Source organism: Myxocyprinus asiaticus, chromosome 4, assembly GCF_019703515.2.
Source record: "Myxocyprinus asiaticus isolate MX2 ecotype Aquarium Trade chromosome 4, UBuf_Myxa_2, whole genome shotgun sequence".
NCBI lineage: Eukaryota > Metazoa > Chordata > Actinopteri > Cypriniformes > Catostomidae > Myxocyprinus > Myxocyprinus asiaticus.
This window is the reverse complement of record NC_059347.1, coordinates 58363614-58377761: the sequence shown is the minus strand read 5'-3', so window position 1 is coordinate 58377761 and position 14148 is coordinate 58363614. Positions and strand designations below refer to the sequence as shown.

At 39.5% G+C, this 14148-nt stretch overlaps 2 protein-coding genes across 5 annotated transcripts in view; both read left to right on the top strand.

Moving 5' to 3' along the window:
- LOC127440017 (NAD-dependent malic enzyme, mitochondrial-like) overlaps positions 1–14148 on the top strand; it is a 714514-nt gene that overhangs the window by 57062 nt on the left and 643304 nt on the right. The window lies entirely within an intron of this gene.
- LOC127440027 (mothers against decapentaplegic homolog 4-like) overlaps positions 1–14148 on the top strand; it is a 35180-nt gene that overhangs the window by 6774 nt on the left and 14258 nt on the right. The window contains exons 4-9 of the mRNA XM_051696399.1: positions 329–358; positions 2049–2261; positions 7315–7419; positions 7527–7577; positions 11248–11431; positions 13810–13978. Of these exons, the coding sequence (XP_051552359.1) occupies positions 329–358; positions 2049–2261; positions 7315–7419; positions 7527–7577; positions 11248–11431; positions 13810–13978 (752 nt within the window). The remainder of the gene's footprint in view (positions 1–328; positions 359–2048; positions 2262–7314; positions 7420–7526; positions 7578–11247; positions 11432–13809; positions 13979–14148) is intronic.

Below are 14148 nucleotides of genomic sequence, written 5' to 3'. Positions count from 1 at the left end.
TGGAGTGGTTAAAAAATTATTTTGAATGACTTCAACTTAAGTGTATGTAAACTTCTGACTTCAACTACAGATACTTTGGAATCCACAAATTACATTACCAGTGTTAATTTCTAAAATAACTCTACATTTTAATAAATAAAGGCATTTTCTTTCAATACAATAGCATTTTGGCTGTGTACGATGCAGTCACACCAAAGCACAACTATAAATGCAATGTGGAGCCTACGGCGTTGGTTCAGCGCAGAAGTATAAACCAGCCTTAACGTGTGTTTTAATTCTTGTGCATGCTTTAATTCTTATTTTCATGGTCTCTCTCTTTAATTTTCAGATCTGTCTGTACTTACACTAGGTGGCCCAGGTGAGTGCGACTGATGCATGCTCTTTTATGGATTAATATTAAATATGGCTCTTTTAAATACTTGATTCTGGTTGGTCAATCATGGCATTTTGTGTTCAAACATTTTTGTATTGTGACTGTGTATAATTGACTGTTGTCCCAGGCAAACAATTTCTTACATGGCTGTGTTAGTTTCATGTCTTGTTTCACTCTTTGGTTTCTTTCCTCTCACATAATCAGAGTTAATTTATAAAAAAAAATGTTGTCCTGTTTTTTGTCTTTTAATGAAAATGTTCTTTAAATAGAATTTTCAAGTGTCATACCCAAACCCTTTAACCAAATATTAAAAAATAAAAAAAATATATGTTACTTTTAGTAGCTAATCACACTCTGTTGTGAATTCCTCACATTCTGACAATTTAGGATATTGCGTTACATGTGGCATGCTTTTAAGAAAACGGCGTATTCACAACGCAAGTTGCGCATTCTGACTAGCCCGTAGCTTGGGTCAGTTCAGGTGTCAAGCTCTTTCAGTGCACATAGCTCAAGTGGACAAATCCCCAACATACTATGAATGGATTATTTGAATAAATTCTTTCTAGATTTTTCTTAATAAAAATGAACAGTTGCACTTTTACAGCATTGCTAATATCCTGCAGTAAAATTATTATATATTTTTTTGCCTTATTTTCGTCAACAGTATGTTGTAATTAAAAACATTTGATTGTTGTTGTGTTTTTTTCCCCCCACTTATTCTTTGTTATTGTTGCCAAATAAAAAAAAAACCTTCATCAACAAACATTTTCACCAGTAATTTTGCTGATGATATTAAAGGAATAGTTCACCCAACAATTAAAATTCTCAAATCATTTACTCACCCTTTTTTCCATCCCAGATGTGTATGACTTTTTTTCTGCTGAACACAAACAATGATTTTTTGAAGAATATTTCAGCACTGTCGGTCCATACAATGCAAGTGAATGCGGGCAAGAACTTTGAAGCTGCAAAAAGCACATAAAGGCAGCATAAAAGTAATCCATAAGACTCCAGTGGTTAAATCCATGTCTTCGGAAGCAATATGATAGGTGTGGGTGAGAAACGGATCAATATTCAAGTCCTTTTTTACTATAAATCTCCACTTTCACTTTAACATTTTTCTTCTTTTGTTTTTTGGTGATTCACATTCTTTATACGTATCGCCACCTACTTGTCGGGGCTGGTCAAAAGTGGAGATTTATAGTAAAAAAGGATCTATTGATCTGTTTCTCACCCACACTTATTATATCACTTCTGAAGACATGGATTAAACCACTGGAGTCATATGGATTACTTTTATGCTGCCTTTATGTGCTTTTGCTTAAAAGTTTTGGTCACCATTCACTTGCATTGTACAGACGCTGAGATATTTTTCTAAAAATCTTTGTTTGTGTTCAGCAGAAGAAAGTCATAGTAAATGGTGAGAGAATTTTCCTTTTTATGTGAACTATCCCTTTAATACTGCACATAATAAAAAAATATAAGCTTAAATCAATATTTCATATGCATTTATTGATTTATTTGGTATGTAACTGTGCATTAAGCTGGACAATGTGCAGTCCGCCCCTGATCACTTCTGCAGGGTTTATTTATAGATAATGACTGGCTGACTTCACATATCCCTAACATATTGAAGCAGATTGCTGAATAAGTGTTGTTATGTATGAATATGTAGGCCCAAGTGGAGAACTGATGGTGAAGGATGAATTTGAGGGTCAGTCGTCTCATTCTGCTGCTGATGGTGGTCACAGTATTCAAACTATCCAGCACACTGCTGCCTCCTCTGCCCCGACTGACACTTTCAACAGCCCCGTCCAACTGCCCCCAACTGACTCTGCAAGCTCCGCCTCTACCTCTGCATTCACCAGTATGGTGGTCGGACCAACAAGTAAATCATCAGGCTATGTTCCTTTTTGAGAATCATATGTGACGTAGAAACTTTTCTCCCTTTTTATAAGGGAATATAACGTCATCTCCCCTCGATGCCGGTGACGTGACTTTAGTCGGTCTTTTCTATAAACATGCACACTCTTCAAAAACCTTTAAGAATGCTGCTAGGGATGCACCGACATGGAATTTCTGTGCCGATACTGATAACCATTCATTTACAGCTCATTGTGGCTGATACCAATATATATATATACAGGTGCATCTCAATAAATTAGAATGTCGTGGAAAAGTTCATTTATTTCAGTAATTCAACTCAAATTGTGAAACTCGTGTATTAAATAAATTCAATGCACACAGACTGAAGTAGTTTAAGTCTTTGGTTCTTTTAATTGTAATGATTTTGGCTCACATTTAACAAAAACCCACCAATTCACTATCTCAAAAAATTAGAATACATCATAAGACCAATAAAAAAAACATTTTTAGTGAATTGTTGGCCTTCTGGAAAGTATGTTCATTTACTGTATATGTACTCAATACTTGGTAGGGGCTCCTTTTGCTTTAATTACTGCCTCAATTCGGCGTGGCATGGAGGTGATCAGTTTGTGGCACTGCTGAGGTGGTATGGAAGCCCAGGTTTCTTTGACAGTGGCCTTCAGCTCATCTGCATTTTTTGGTCTCTTGTTTCTCATTTTCCTCTTGACAATACCCCGTAGATTCTCTATGGGGTTCAGGTCTGGTGAGTTTGCTGGCCAGTCAAGCACACCAACACCATGGTCATTCAACCAACTTTTGGTGCTTTTGGCAGTGTGGGCAGGTGCCAAATCCTGCTGGAAAATGAAATCAGCATCTTTAAAAAGCTGGTCAGCAGAAGGAAGCATGAAGTGCTCCAAAATTTCTTGGTAAACGGGTGCAGTGACTTTGGTTTTCAAAAAACACAATGGACCAACACCAGCAGATGACATTGCACCCCAAATCATCACAGACTGTGGAAACTTAACACTGGACTTCAAGCAATTTGGGCTATGAGCTTCTCCACCCTTCCTCCAGACTCTAGGACCTTGGTTTCCAAATGAAATACAAAACTTGCTCTCATCTGAAAAGAGGACTTTGGACCACTGGGCAACAGTCCAGTTTTTCCTTCTCCTTAGCCCAGGTAAGACGCCTCTGATGTTGTCTGTGGTTCAGGAGTGGCTTAACAAGAGGAATACGACAACTGTAGTCAAATTCCTTGACATGTCTGTGTGTGGTTGATGCCTTGACACCAGCCTCAGTCCATTCCTTGTGAAGTTCACCCAAATTCTTGAATCTAGTTTGCTTGACAATCCTCATAAGGCTGCGGTTCTCTTGGTTGGTTGTGCATCTTTTTCTTCCACACTTTTTCCTTCCACTCAACTTTCTGTTAACATGCTTGGATACAGCACTCTGTGAACAGCCAGCTTCTTTGGCAATTAATGTTTGTGGCTTACCCTCCTTGTGAAGGGTGTCAATGATTGTCTTCTGGACAACTGTCAGATCAGCAGTCTTCCCCATGATTGTGTAGCCTAGTGAACCAAACTGAGAGACCATTTTGAAGGCTCAGGAAACCTTTGCAGGTGTTTTGAGTTGATTAGCTGATTTGCATGTCACCATATTCTAATTTGAGATAGTGAATTGGTGGGTTTTTGTTAAATGTGAGCCAAAATCATCACAATTAAAAGAACCTAAGACTTAAACTACTTCAGTCTGTGTGCATTGAATTTATTTAATACACGAGTTTCACAATTTGAGTTGAATTACTGAAATAAATGAACTTTTCCACGACATTCTAATTTATTGAGATGCACCTGTATATATACAGTATATATACACACACTGAGAACTTTATGAACAAATTGGTCCTAATAAAGTGCCCGATGTGGTCTTCTGCGGTTGTAGCCTATCAGCCTCAAGGTTCGACGTGTTGTGCATTCTGAGATGGTATTCTGTACACTACAATTGTACAGAGAGGTTATCTGAGTTACCGTAGCCTTTCTATCAGCTCGAACCAGTCTGGCCGTTCTCTGTTGACTTCTCTCATCAACAAGACGTTTCCATCTGCAGAACTGCCACTCACTGGATGTTTTTTGTTTTTGGCACCATTCTGAGTAAATTCTAGAGCAGGGGTTGGCAACCTATGGCAAGCATGCCAACATTGGCATGCAGAGGGGTAATCACTGGCACGCCAGCAACTGTGAGGGAGGAGTAGACTATTTTATTCATATGAAATTCCGCACCTGCATTCCAATCTACTTATATGTTATCCTTCCTCATGATCATGCCGCGTGTTTTCATGAGCTGAATAGGATGTTAAACAAAAAATTAAAATGTGACGAGACTGCAGTTTACCCAACAGACTCGTGCAGCACATGCAAGCCATTTGTGCTTTACAATCACATTCGTGTTTCATTTGTATCTTTTTGCTTTCAGAACAACACGTGATATAATAAGGAAAACAATACTATTAATCCTTGAGATTTACATACAGGTACACCCTCCTTAAACCATGCTCACACTCAAAATTACACTAAACGATTAAAAGAGAAAACATAAACCCATATCGTGTGGTTCAAATATCTGAGTCTGTTCAAAATATAAATTAAACCTGGAAATAAAGTTTTAGGATTTTGCAGGTGCGATTCACCAAAAAAGGGCTAAATAGTTGATCGGCTTGTGATGCGCGAATGGCTTGCACGCACAGCGTGAGTCTCGTCACACTTTAATAGTGTTTAGCCTCCCATTCAGCTGATGAAAACACGCTGCGTGAAAATGAGGAAGGATTACATCAAGATGTAGATTGGAATGCAGGTGCGAAAAACTAAATAGCCTGCTCCTCTGTTGCTGTTGCTTGCGTACTAGTGATTACCCTTCTGCGTGATTTTGAAAGATGTATGACATAATATAAGAAATAATTAAGATTCCACACAAATGGGGGCCTTGGTAGCTCAGCGAGTAAATTTGCTGACTACCACCCCTGGAGTCACGAGTTCGAATCCGGGGCGTGCTGAGGGACTCCAGCCAGGTCTCCTAAGCAACCAAATTGGGCCAGTTGCTAGGTAGGGTTGAGTCACATGGGGTAACCTCCTCGTGGTCGCTATAATGTGGTTTGCTCTCGGTGGGGCACGTGGTGAGTTGTGCGTGGATGCCACGGAGAATAGAGTGAAGCCTCCACACGCGCTATGTCTCCGCGGTAACGCTCTCAACAAGCCACGTGATAAGATGCGCGGGTTGACGGTCTCAGACGCGGAGGCAACTGAGATTGCAGAAATAATCAAACCAGCCCATCTGGCACCTACAATCATGCCACGATCGAAATCACATTTTCCCCCCATTCTGATGGTTGATGTGAATATTAACTGATGCTCCTGACCCGTATCTGCATTATTTTATGCATTGCACTGCTGCCACATGATTGGCTGAATAGATAATCACATGAATAAGTAGGTGTACAGATGTTCCTAATAAAGTGCTTGGTGAGTGTATTTATGTACACTACCGGTCAAAAGTTTTGAAACACTTACTCATTCTTTATTATGATTATTTATTTATTTTTTTTATTTTTTTTCACATTTTTGAATAATAGTAAAGTCATCAAAACTATGGAATAACATAAATGGAACTATGGGAATTATGTTGTGACTAAACAAAATCCAAAATAAATCAAAACTGTTTTGTATTTTAGCATCTTCAAAGTAGTCACCCTTTGCCTAGTATTTGCAGACATGTACTCTTGACATTTTCTCAAACAACTTCTTGAGGTATCACCCTGGGATGCTTTTTAAACAGTATTGAAGGAGTTCCCATCTATGTTGGGTACTTATTGGCTGTAATTTCTTTTGTGTTTGTAATCTTTTAACCTGGAACTGATAACTAATTAATTGAAAGCTTCATTTGAAAAATAGTTGTGATTTGGAATTTGCACTTGTCAATCAGTGCCCTCTGCATAAAGCACCTTAAGTGTAATTTCCCCTTAAGATCACCCTAAACTTTCCCTTAAATTTAAGGATTAATTAAGGGTTTTTATAGGTAAAAAAAACAAACAAACATCACAATCCCTTACGATTTCCCTTAAGTATTTATTTGGGCCCAAGCACTGAAAGTCCGGAGGCCCTATTGTTCTTCTAAGGATTATTATTATTATTATTATTATTATTCTTTTCAAGGTTTTGGGTGCTATTGGGGCACTTAACATGCTTAAAGACTCATGAAATTTTGCACACACATCAGAGTTGTCGGCCATTAGGGCTGGGCAAAAGTTTTAGGGGGCTCTGTAGCACCCCCATTTTCACATGTAACACTTAAAAAAGACTTTAAAATAGTCCTCTTAAATTTACCCAAATCATTTCAAAATTGTTTAGAATAATTAATAATTTAAACAATGCTGATGTAAAATTGTGAAAGGATTCTTGATATCTTAAATTGTGTTGCCATGGCAACATATTAAATATTCTTTTTTTTTTTTTTTTTGTATATTCACGTGTTTTTGAGGCACTTGTCTTGCTAAATAACTCATTACAATTTTTTTAATTAGAGTTTTCGGCCATTAGGCCTGGGCAAAAGTTGTAGGGGGGGGAGCTCTGTAGCGCCCACTTGAACATCGGTGTCAAAGGGGTGCTCTGTAGCACACCCATTTTCACCTACAGTCACCAAAACTGATACATACATAGTTCTCATCAAGCCGGACAACTTTCATAGTTACAGTCATTAGCTCCACCCAACAGGAAGTTGGCCATTTTGGATTATTTTGAAAATTGTAGTCTCTGAACTTTTAAATACTCCTCCTAGGGGGGATTCATGTGACTGTCACCAAATTCAGGCACCATTATGCCAAGACAGTGAAGATTCTAAATTGCGAACAGATATTCATAAGTTCTATAGAATTACTATTTACGTATGATTGCCAAAAAGAGACCATAAGATTAGTCTTCAAACTTGCATGTAATGTGGGTAGAAGAGGTTGGTTGAATCCTTATTTCTGTCTGATTTACAGGCTAAATGCTTTTATGAATGTATGATATTTTTGTTTCCATAAGATGTCCCCAGCTCCTGGCCAAGAGGAAGCAGTTTCCCCTCCAGTATCCCACATCAGAACGGCCACCTACAGCATCATCCGCCACTGCCCCATACCGGCCAGTACTGTGAGTGACTTATACAATATAACTACTCCTGCTCTTATAAACACCATTACTGTCTGCTTGAAATCAGTTTGTTTGTTGGTGAACGTTTTTCTCCCTCTATTTCTCAGGGTCAGTGCATAGTGAACTGGCTTTCCAACCTCCAATTTCCACCCATCCAGGTGAGGAATAAAAAGGCTGTATTGCTTAAACTGTGGCCCAGATGACGCATTATACGATATGCACTTACAATTTACTCTATGGACACAGCCATGTAGCGTATTAATTTTCAAAGTGTAGGATCGTCCCAAATTGAACACTTAACTGTTTTTTACTACACTGAAGCATTCACTGTTTAACAGCTAACGTAAGTGACTTTTTTAAAGGCATGCAATGTTTTGCCGCTAGCTTTAGGGCATTAGCCAATCTTAATTCAACACTTGTATCTCATATAATGTACATATTTACACAGCATGGGGTGATGGTAAACCTCCAGAGGTGGTTTAAATACATGTAAATGCATCTGCCTGTTCAAGTCACATATGTAAACTTTACTACGCCCAAACAGTGCTACGTCAACATAGGGAAAATGTGAAACATAATAGCTGCTACCGAGTATTTGCAAAGGGCTTGCGTCACGCAGTAAATAAAAACAAATTAAGTGTTTTTTTGTTTTTTTTTGTAATTAGATTACACCCAACACTGGCACCCATGTATGCTTTTTGGGCTAATATTGCCCAAAACCCCTTGTGTTAGGGCGGGCATACACGGTGCGATTTTCGGCTGTCGTGCAAGCTCACATCCATTTTTTCCCAGTTGGGAGAGATCGCATGGAAATTGTTGTTGCTTGTGTGGTTGCGGCTCGCATCATGTGAATTACGAGTGGCTTACAAGCAGCTCACGACCTTCCGATAATTTTTACAAATTCGTGAGGTGTGTGCATTTGAACGAGCCGATTTGGTGAGCTACCTGAAGTTGACCAATCAGGAGAAGGTATTACAACTCACACGATCAATGAAAACTGAGTGTTCATTAAGCTTTTACACATTTTGAGAAAATGTGTTTTCCCATATTATTCACGACCACATCAACGGGAAGGATTCTACAGAAAGGCCATGCTGTTCTCTGCTCTTCAACCAAATCATTTTCCATATGGGTTGCAATAGAATAGATCTTCATCATATTTATAACGGAACAAGTTGTAAAATCTCCATCATGGTCTATTTTTATTCATCATACTTGCATTCGTTTCAGTTCTAGGATGACATTTAGGGGGTATAGCATCTGTTAAAATTGTATATACATGATAGTGGATGTGTGAGAGATATGTTTCAAGTCTGGTGAAACCAAGGACTTCTAGGCTGAAAGTTCTACCTGTCAATCAACTGCAGCGCCAGAACAAAATTTTTAAACTGTGTGGCTTTAAAGCGCATTTACATGGACAAGACTTCTTCAGCATGTCTGCTATCAACATGCAGGCAGTGAGAAGGATGTAGGCTTCATCTAAAGCTGATACAGGTAGCACTAAAATAACTCAGAATTCTACACTAAATGTCATGTTTGCAATTAGATTAAATCCAATTATACCACAGGTCTGTTGAATGCTTGATTCTGATTGGTTGTCGGACGTTCTAAGGTGTGCATTTATTTTTCAAGTAAACGCACGGCTATGAAGTAGTTCCAGGTCTTGACAGCATAACGGTTCCATATCACTTCACCAAATTATTTCAGTTATTTCAAAGAGCCCTACAGGCTACCACAACAAAATAACCAATTGTAACAAAGACATTGTTTGTCATTCTTATCCGATGTACTTAACCACTGTCTATAATATCCTACATTTATTTCAATTTCAATTTAAAAGCGTCCTTGGGCTCCATCTCTTCGCTCTCTTCTCACCACACACACACACACACACACACACACACACATTGAGACTCGAGTCATGACCAACAATTAGAGTCGCACCCCCCACGAATTGATCAATACAACAGTTTCTATTATTCGAAATAACTTTTAATATGTGAAACTTTTTATGTTTCAGTGTATTTCGCCCTAATCAGCCTCGCATAGCTATAGTGGAAAGCACCGTGCTATCCCTCTCCCTCTCTTTCGCTCGCACACCAAACTCTTTTGGGAGCAAAGTCAGCGCACCCCAGCGACTCACTGGGATTGTAAACAGTTGTTTAGCAATGGAAAAGCTGTATACAGTAATGGTGACACACGCTGCTGCTGAGACATTAACTTACACTTTGGCAATTTGGAGAGCCACTTTAAACATAGGCAATTCCACACGCGATATCTCTGTTTCTCTCTTTTTCGTGCACACACACACACACACACACACACACACACACTACCTTTTTAATCCAGTGCCAAAATGCAGCACTCCCTCTTTCGCTAGTTCTAAAGTGACGTTTTTGAACTAGCAACAAAGGCTTGAGCTGTACCAGAGCAAGATACACTTGATCAATAAAACTTCTATATTATCTGAAATATCTGTGAGAAACACCCTTACGCTCCCTCTTCCCCTCTCTTAAGCTCTCACACACGTGGACACATACATATATACATTACGCACACACGAGTAATCGTTAGCAAAAAACAGAGCCGTCATGTCAGCGTGCACCTGCATCTCAGTAGGGTTGAAAAACAGTTAAGGTTTACATCGGAGAAGCTCTATAAAAAAATGGCGATGCTCGCTGCTGCTGAGAAGTGCTTAAATTTACATCTGGGCTATTTTGAAGCGTTGTTACTTCTGACAAGAGCTACAATAAAATCCCAGAAGCGATCTCTCAGTTTTGGAGTTTCTCACTTTCGATCACTAAATCACACACACGCACACACACACACAAATACAGTAACTTGTTACTCCAGTAAGTGCTCCACTAAAGCAGCGCAAGCCTCGCTATCCTCAGTTACTAGTTTTAAAGTGCCGTTTTCGAACTAGCAACGAAGGCTTGAGCTGTATCAGAGCAAGACGCTGAATCCGTGGCGGAAGAAAGTAGTTCCACTCACAAGAGCGTTTTAGGGACGAAAACCAGAAAATGTCTTGAGATAAAACCGTGAACGGTGTCTTAATGTATGGCAACCATGGTATAAGTGGAATAATTGACTCCGGCCCGTTGAATTACTGAAAAATAATGCACACCCGAGGTGTAACGGTCACTCCGCTGCACGTCATGACTGCATTACCACCTTGGGGGTGCATTATTTTTCAGTAATTCAATGGGCCGGAGTCAATTATTCCTTACATATAACCGTCAGAAACGGTGCGCGAAGGTCATTTAGTTGTGTCATGTACCACTGCATTTGTACGATTATCAGATAAACTGACTCGTAACGTGTGCAGGGGCTCACGAACTCCCGAGTGTCAGAACTCACACCGTGTACGCCCGGCTTTTCAGTATGAACAAGGAGGAACTTTTTCAGTTGCAGAATAATGGCGAAAAGTATGAAGCAGTTTTAAATGTATGAACCTAAAATTTCTTTTTTTACATGTACATTTGGCAGACGATTTTATCCTAATCGAATTGCAATACATTCAAACTTTACATTTATTAAAAAATGTATTCCCTGGGAATCAAACCCATGACTATGGTGCTGCTAGCACAACACTCTACCAGTTACTGTAGTATGTCCCAATCCTGCTGTAGTATCTTACTACATACTCAAAAGTATTTACTGTCCTGTCACCATCAACTTATACACTAAGAAGTATGCAAATAAGAACGCAACCCTAGTTTGACATCATATCAGCATATTAAATATTCTTATTTCAGTATTTTGAAATGTTATAATGTGCTACATGTGCTCATTGATTTGTAACTGTGAGCTCTCTCTCTGTCTCAGCTCCAGATTACTGGTGCTCTATTGCGTACTTTGAGATGGATATTCAGGTAGGCGAGACTTTTAAGGTGCCGTCCAACTGTCCCATCGTAATGGTGGATGGTTATGTGGACCCATCAGGTGGAGATCGCTTCTGTCTTGGGCAACTGAGTAACGTTCACCGCACAGAGGCAATAGAGAGAGCCAGGTATGCATTTCCTGTACATCCATCTGTTCTGACTCTACTATACGTATGTAGGACTTAAAAGATTAAAGGAATATTCCGGGTTCAATACAAGTTAAACTCAATCAACAGCATTTCTGGCATAATGTTGATTACTACAAAAATATATTCCGACTTGTCCATTGTTTTCTTTAAAAAAAGCAAAAATCTGGGTTACAGTGGAAAAATATGGGTTTCTGGGTAAAGTTATATCCAAGTTTACAACTTCGTTGCCATGACGACGTACACTGTAAACCCCAAGATGGCCATAAAAAACGACAATTTAAACAACTTTAAATGTCTGCAGCATTGAAAGTCCCAATGAGCACAGTGGCCTCCATCATACGTAAATGGAAGAAGTTTGGAACCACCAGGACTCTTCCTAGAGCTGGCCGCCTGGCCAAACTGAGCGATCGGGGGAGAAGGGCCTTAGTCAGGGAGGTGACCAAGAACCCGATGGTCACTCTGACAGAGCTCCAGCATTTCTCTGTGGAGAGAGGAGAACCTTCCAGAAGAACAACCATCTCTGCAGCACTCCACCAATCAGGCCTGTATGGTAGAGTGGCCAGACGGAAGCCACTCCTCAGTAAAAGACACATGACAGCCCGCCTGGAGTTTGCCAAAAGGCACCTGAAGGACTCCCAGACCATGAGAAACAAAGATTGAACTCTTTGGCCTGAATGGCAAGCATCATGTCTGGAGGAAACCAGGCACCGCTCATCACCTGGCCAATACCATCCCTACAGTGAAGCATGGTGGTGGCAGCATCATGCTGTGGGGATGTTTTTCAGCGGCAGGAACTGGGAGACTAGTCAGGATTGAGGGAAAGATGAATGCAGCAATGTACAGAGACATCCTTGATGAAAACCTGCTCCAGAGCACTCTGGACCTCAGACTGGGGCGAGGGTTCATCTTCCAACAGGACAACGACCCTAAGCACACAGCCAAGATAACAAAGGAGTGGCTCCGGGACAACTCTGTGAATGTCCTTGAGTGGCCCAGCCAGAGCCCAGACTTGAACCCGATTGAACATCTCTGGAGAGATCTGAAAATGGCTGTGCACCGACGCTCCCCATCCAACCTGATGGAGCTTGAGAGGTCCTGCAAAGAAGGATGGGAGAAACTGCCCAAAAATAGGTGTGCCAAGCTTGTAGCATCATACTCAAAAAGACTTGAGGCTGTAATTGGTGCCAAAGGTGCTTCAACAAAGTATTGAGCAAAGGCTGTGAACTTATGTACATGCGATTTTGTTTTTCGTTTTTTATTTTTTATAAATTTGCAAAGATTTCAAACAAACTTCTTTCACGTTGTCATTATGGGGTATTGTTTATAGAATTTTGAGGAAAATAATGAATTTAATCCATTTTGGAATAAGGCTGTAACATAACAAAATGTGGAAAAAGTGAAGCGCTGTGAATACTTTCCGGATGCACTGTGTGTGGACAGCGGAACTAAGTTGTGAAATTTTGCTATAGAATGTCAAATTTGTTCTTGTTCAAATTGTTTATGATGTTTCCAGGACTGTTGATTATTCATGTTTTTGAGATGTTACAGACATTATAGCTGATTTCCTGTAAAGCTGCTTTGGAAAAATGTGTGTTGGGAAAAGCACAAATAAAAAAACGACAGTATTTTCCGGAAATAAAGTCGCACCTGACTATTAGTCAAAATCACGTGGTTAAGAGAAGAAAAAAAAAACACTTATAAGTTGCATCTGTGTATAGGTCTTTATCACACTTCCGCGTTCGCAGAGCGGAAGCTTCATTTAGTAGCGTAAAACAACTTCCACTGCAGTCTGTTTCAATGGCAGTGCCCACAGCGCGGAATTATTATGGACTATTTTATGAACAATTCATCTCAAATACTTAATCTAAACAGTCCTACCTCACCTTACAATCATTACTCAGGGATGATGAAGTAAAGAAAAATGATGTCATGTTGTTTTATTATTTTAAACAGGATGTATGTGAGCAGGGAACACTTAACAGAGTTTAAGTACGTTTTTTATTAGAGGAATGCAAAAATATAATAAAAACAAGAGTACATTTACACATTAAAGAGCATTAGAACAAGACAGGGGTATACAGTAAGTCACAAATATATATATATATATATATATATATATATATATTCCGAGTAAAGATTCTACAGAGTATTTGTGATGATAAAGATCACATTGCTTTCATGTACTATATGAAATAAGATCCATTTAAAAATGTTCAAATAAAGAAACGTTTCGATCCCAGAGTCCGATTACAGAAATTAACTGGTTAAATCATTGTAAACATGGAGTTCCGGACTCATATTCCAGAAAATGCGGTTATATTCAACTTATATTGAACCCTTTTTGTCTCTTTCCTCAGGCTTCACATTGGTAAAGGAGTTCAGCTGGAGTGTAAAGGAGAGGGGGATGTGTGGGTGCACTGTCTCAGTGATCATGCTGTGTTTGTCCAGAGTTATTATCTGGACCGGGAGGCTGGACGAGCTCCGGGAGATGCTGTCCACAAAATTTACCCCAGTGCTTACATCAAGGTAACACAAAAATAGACATCTCTCACCCATGACATGCTGTTACAGTTATGTGATTACGGAGTACTGCAGTAATATAGCACAAAAGTACCATGGTATCACTATAAATATGTATTGAACTACCTTGGATTACCAAGTACATTCCATGGTATGTAAATATGTTTGGACACTTA